At 26.2% G+C, this 6,109-nt stretch overlaps 1 protein-coding gene across 2 annotated transcripts; it reads right to left on the reverse strand.

Annotated features, from left to right (window-relative positions):
- Nucleotides 1–316: 316 nt before the first annotated feature.
- Nucleotides 317–5,572, reverse strand: LOC141538201 (ubiquitin domain-containing protein UBFD1). Of its 2 annotated transcripts, XM_074259566.1 has the most exons (6): nucleotides 5,423–5,572; nucleotides 4,757–5,086; nucleotides 4,477–4,667; nucleotides 4,214–4,402; nucleotides 4,047–4,137; nucleotides 317–456 (listed from the first exon to the last, which is right to left on the reverse strand). In XM_074259566.1, exons 1-6 carry the CDS (start codon nucleotides 5,430–5,432, stop codon nucleotides 386–388), a joined length of 882 nt encoding a protein of 293 aa, XP_074115667.1. In that variant the 5' UTR covers nucleotides 5,433–5,572; the 3' UTR covers nucleotides 317–385. The 2 variants fall into 2 exon arrangements, with proteins under 2 accessions (XP_074115667.1, XP_074115674.1); XM_074259573.1 differs by lacking the exon at nucleotides 317–456 and having other exon boundaries at nucleotides 3,881–4,137; nucleotides 5,423–5,571.
- Between the last annotated feature and the right edge of the window lie 537 nt (nucleotides 5,573–6,109).

Consider the following 6,109-nt stretch of genomic DNA (forward strand, 5'->3'; position numbering starts at 1 on the left):
AAAATATTCAGCAATTGTCATCTTTTATTGAAACTTAGATTTTTTTTAATATCAATTGTAGATGCTTTAGCCATTTTTTAATTAATTACTGGCGTTATCTTATCCTGATTATTTTATCTAACGCAAGAATTCTTCTCATTCATTTATCAGGCCAACATATTTTTATAAACACGCCCAAAATACGCGAACATGTTGAGAATTTAAATCTTCTATACTTAAAATAACAATTATCTTATCCAATATTAAACATGAATAAATAAACTAAATACTTGTAAATATTATAAAAAGTAAAAACTAGTACTGAAGTTTAAATGTGTATGTACAAGTGTCGGATTCTTCTTAACTAACTTTAACTGAGAAAGATGTTAGAGTAGGAAAATATTGATCACACGTGGTTTAAATTTCTTCTTGCCATTGGTGGAATGTTATTTGGATCTGTGAATGCGCTCGCATCGGCTGTTCAGAAAAAAAAAGAGATGAATTTATGAATAAGACTATGCGAAAGAATGAAAGAGTTTGTCTATGGTTATGGTGCTGCAAGTTGTTTGCTCTTACATACTTGATAATACAGATAGCCCACCGCTATATAACGTTTAAGCTATTTTTGTGATGAGAAACATCCTATTTTTCTTTTTTACTTCATTTTTTATATAATATAAACTTAGAATTCTTTTGTTTGAAAATGATAACAGATGTACATATTTTTTTTTTTTTTAGTTTTGTATAAATTATAATGACACTGAAGTTGACAGACATTAAAAATTTTTTTAGAATTATACAGCAATTAAATTATTATAAAAAAAATTTAACTAAAAAATTCCACATGTGAAAATTAATAAAAATTACACGTGAAAATTTTTAGAAGCATTTTTTATTGCAATTGATTTGTTAAAAAATTTTTTAAAATTGACAGCTGACTGCTAACTTCAGTATTATAAATTATAACGTAATCCGTAGTATAATGTAAAAAAATCAACAATTATGAAATATGTATGTATTAATTTCGTTAAAAGTAGATAACTGTAAAGCTATTTTGATAAATATTTTTTAACTACTGTACATTATATTTGAATTTAATTTATTATTATTATTATTATTATTATTTTTTTTTTTTATAGAAGTGCAATCGACATTTTATACTTCTCTGGCATTACTTTTTTTTTCTTAGATAACTGATCCTTTTGAAATTTAATAATATTTTTTTACAAATCTTCGTCAAAATGAAATAATATTATACTTCATCAAAAATTAAAATTAATGCGTTTGTTATTCTGAAGAAAGTATAAAAAAAAGAGCTTTAGGGGACCCGGTGATCTAGCGGCTTAAATTTTAAGGCATTTTATAAAATTTTATTTATATATGAAGGTAATGACTAATGCTTTCAAATTTTTTTACACTTATTTTATTACTTATCAACTATACAGAAATGAAAATTAAGACAAAAAAAATTTTTTTTTTAAATTAGAAAAATGGTGCTTAAGTCCACTGCACAAAAAAACAATGGACCTGACTGGTGGGTGATTAATCTTTCCCTCTGATCTAAAATAAAAAAAAATAACGGATTTTCAATAAGTATAAGTATAGTTATCGCAGGAACTAGAATGAGAAGAAAAAAAATTTGAGAAAATGGCGCGTAGTTAAAAGTATTTTCTGAAAACAAATTTGAGATCCCTACTTTTAACTACGCGCCATTTTGTCAATTTTTTTCTTCTATTCTAGTTCCTGCGATAACTATATTTATTAGGGTGTTCCAAAATGTAACTTCGATGATGGACCTCTCAAAATTGGAATTTTGGGTTCCGCTTTTAATAGGAGTTGTGTTTGAGCATTTCCTGACATATTTTGAGCGTAAAGAATTTATTTGATATGCAGAGAATTTTTTAACAAGAGCCCTTTGTTTGGGCACTTCCGCTGAAATTTCAAAATTTGGCCGGAAGTATCCAAAAAAAACTTCTGTAAAAAATTCCCAAAAACCCAAAACCCAAAATTCCAATTTTGAGAGGTCCATCATCAAAGTTACATTTTGGAACACCCTAATACCTATGCTAATTAGAAAACCGTCATTTTTTTTTATTTCAGATCAGAGGGAGAGATAAATCACCACCCACCCAGTTAGGTCCATTTTTTTAGAGAGGGGGATTGCAGCGTCATTTTATTAATTTAAAATGAATTTTTTTTTGTCTTAATTTTCATTTTTATCTAGTTAATAAGTAATAAAATAAGTGTAGAAAAATTTGAAAGCAATTAGTCATTACCTTAATATAGAAATAAAATTTTTTAAAATACCTTAAATTTTAGGCCGCTATACCACTGGGTCTTCTTTAAATGTCTCAATTGTTTTTAAAATCTAAGATCTGACTGTTGGTACAGAATTTATTCAATCAGCTGTATTATTTACATCATATCTCAGATTATAAGCTGCTATGATTATTAATTTTTTCGTTTTTTAGAAATTTACGGTAACAATAAGTTTTTTTAAGCTTTGAGATTTAAAAATAATTTCTTAAGTTTTTGAATACATGTGAGTACTAGAGCAACTCGCAAAATTAATTATTTCTTTTTTGTTATTTCGGGAAAATTGTTTTGCTTATAAATATCTAATGCGTTAAATAATTAAGATTTTTGATAATATAAAAAAATTTATTATCAAATTTCAATTATATTAATTATAAACAAAAAATGTATCTATTGTTGACTTGACATTTCGCTGGTAAAAACGTGACGATTGTTACAATTATGTAGTTCTTACATTTGTACATACGAATAAATATAATGGCAATAATAATACGTTCATTATATATTTAACGTAAACATATAAGTTTAACATATAAACATATAAGAAAAAAAAAAATAAAAAAAAATATAAGTGATTTATCGTAACAATAACTTTTTCGTAATTTTTTAAAGTACGATATTTAAGTTTGAAACGAAATCTTATCATCGAGTGTTCGTAATTGGTTACTTGTTTTCTTTATATCACTTAAATTTTTAAATGCTACAACAAGTATTTTAAAAAGTAGTAATTTTATTAATTTGCTAATAGTTTCTTTTTTTGCAAAAGTAACGGGACAAAGTGATAGTCTAAATTTTTTTATAATAGTTTTATCATTTAAATTTTTTCTAGGAAATATTAATACACGTAAAATAAATGATTTTCAACGTAAGGATAACATTCAATTAATTTCATTTATTTATTTTTAATATAAAAGTAGCATTAATAAATTATTTATTTAGAAATATTTATCATAAATTTTGAGACGTTGGAAGATAGATCTTAGTTTAGTATATCATAATTATAAATATTTTTGTTAAATGATATAATAGAAAAAAAATTTTCATTTGTAAATTATCAGAAATCAAAATTAACAGTGAGTACAGCGAACTTTGAATAATGTTTTGTATTATGGTGGTTCATTGACTTATTTTGTTGTTTAATTATAAGTATTTAACAATATTTAATGTTTCACTGAAATAAACACTTTTATAGATCTTGTTAATTCAAAACAAATAATTTTTGTTTTAAATAAAACATATGAATTTCAAGATTTCTCTACAAACATTTTTGTTTAAACAATCAACATAAAGCATTAAAATTACGTTTTTTCTTTAAAGTAATTATCATTTTCTAAATTTTTTCAGTTTTACATATGGCCAAGACATGAAAAAATATAAATAGTTTTCGAATATCTTTCCAATGGTTTTTCATATAAATTTACGCCTTATAACGAGAAAACGTTTGAGGAAGTGTAACATTGATGACTGACCAATTTTACTTTTTCCTTATTTATATTTAAATTATTAATCCGTTTATGGAAAGATAGACGACAAAGCTTTAGAACCGTATTAATAATAATATTTATAATAATGATAATAGATAATAATAATAATAATAATAATAATAATAATAATAATAATAATAATAAAAATGCGTGACTAGTATAGTCCTGTTATGACGATGTAGATAATTAATAATCGCGAATTATTTAATATTTTATATATCATAAAAGTTGGACACAAACAAGTCAATTAAAAATAACACCACTTGCCAAGAACAGCGTCTTTTATGGCAGCAATGTATTGTGCTGGAACCCAATATATCCAATATCTCGATGCTTCTGTTGTACCTAATTGGATTCCCTAAAAATCATGAACAGTGATAAAAATGATAATTACAATACTACTTGTCTATAATAATAAATTAGTCAACACTAACCATAATGTGATATTCAGGAAATTCAGGAATTGGTTCACTGTGGATTCCTTTTATTGAACTCATTGATATTTTATCAGTTCTTTCTTTAGTTCCAATCCATAACTGATCTTGTTCTAGCTTGAATGTTAATCTAACTTTGCCACCAGATTTATTAAGCATTCCTGATAGCGGACAATCTGGAAGAGGATCCTAAAATCAAACACTTTACTGTAAGTTTAAACGAATCAGAGTAAAAATATTAATTATAAGTAATGATATCAAACCTTAACATTTATAATTCCGGGCATAGCATCTTCAGGTACGCCTTTATCTAAAATTTTTTTATGTATCTTTTGTTGTGTCAATGGTTCTTTGCTTGAAGCTTCAGCAGCTTCATCTTGAACTTCTTGCTTATTGGGAACAGATACTGACAGTACGTCATCTAATTTTGACCCCACTATCATAACTTTAGCCCCTATGAAATAATAAAAAATTTAAATTAAAATATTAAACTAAAATGTTTAGATGATACTGTTTTAGCATTTTTACAAAATTGAATCTTACCATTCGTAACTCCTAGACTACGAAGAGTGTCTTGATCTTTGGCTAGACCTTTGATCATAACTTTTTGCATTTCTTTTGGTACTGATATTATTTTTTGTAAGTGGGTTTTTAAATCGATAACTAATCCATCAAGGGGAAAAGTAATATCAATTTTTTTTTTATTGTAAATAACTTTAAAGTCTATATTTTCAATAGTTTTGCTGGCTTCTTCTTCACCTGCTTCTATTTTATTTTTATCTACTGCATTAGTATTAGTTATTTCACTCAATTTTGCTCCAGAACATGATGAATTATCACTATGGTTTTCATGACCATCAACTTTCTCCGTATCTAATAAAATAAAATTAAATAAAAAAAAAACAATCCATTTCCTCCCGACTAAATTGTTAATAATTCCTTATGAATCTATAAATATACAGTAAATATGATTATCATTGATGTCATAAACACAAAACCTGACTAGAATATTTTAATGCAATAATTTCAATAAGAACAAAACAAACATTTTAAATACAAATATTTTTTTTTTCTGAAAAATTTTCTTGTCAATTCAAATATTTCAGTAAAAGAGATAATTTTTACTGATTCAATTGAAAATAATAATGATAATAATTAAAGAAAAAAAAATAAACAAAAATACAATGTATAAATATTGTGCTTACGTACCTACGTCCATGATGAACAGTTTTGATAAGTTTGGTTAAGTGTGGTTAGTAATACATAAATTGTAGACACAGTTAGTCAATTGAAACCAATTGAAACTTGCGCTTACATGCGAGAGAAAAATGTTTTCAACCTATAGATCATGTACCAACTTAAAAAAAAATAATGTAATGTCGCTGGTATAGGCGGTTATTTTAAAAAGAGATGATATAATTTTTTAATTCATTAATATAATTTTTTAATTCCCAAAATGTAGAATATAGATTTTTAGATTATATTAATTGAAAGAAATTACAACACGAAGCGATATTTTTTAAAACTATAATAATGAATTTATTCATGAAGGAAATGATACACGACTGCTCACTAGTTTGGGTGGTGTTAGACTCAAAACCTTCATGATGTTTTTGTCCCAAGCGATGTTGGCTTCAAGCATTTAGAGTGCCATTGCCAATTGAGCAGATGTATGAGCTCGGGCTGTTGCTTCTCATTAAGTTTTTCAATTTTATCAGCCTCTTCGTTCCCTGACCTCGGCGGTAACTTCCACCCTTTAACTTGCATGCTCGCATTAGCAACCTTATCCTCCAAAGCTTCAACTTGTTTCAGCAACTGCGCATCAACTCTCAGGGCAGTAGCTTCACTCCAGTCACCAGGATTATCAGACCTCGGAACCTGACTATTAGCTTCTCC

Source organism: Cotesia typhae, unplaced genomic scaffold (genome assembly GCF_013202065.1).
Source record: "Cotesia typhae breed Kobodo isofemale line unplaced genomic scaffold, CoteBio_Ctyphae contig_11, whole genome shotgun sequence".
Taxonomy (NCBI): domain Eukaryota; kingdom Metazoa; phylum Arthropoda; class Insecta; order Hymenoptera; family Braconidae; genus Cotesia; species Cotesia typhae.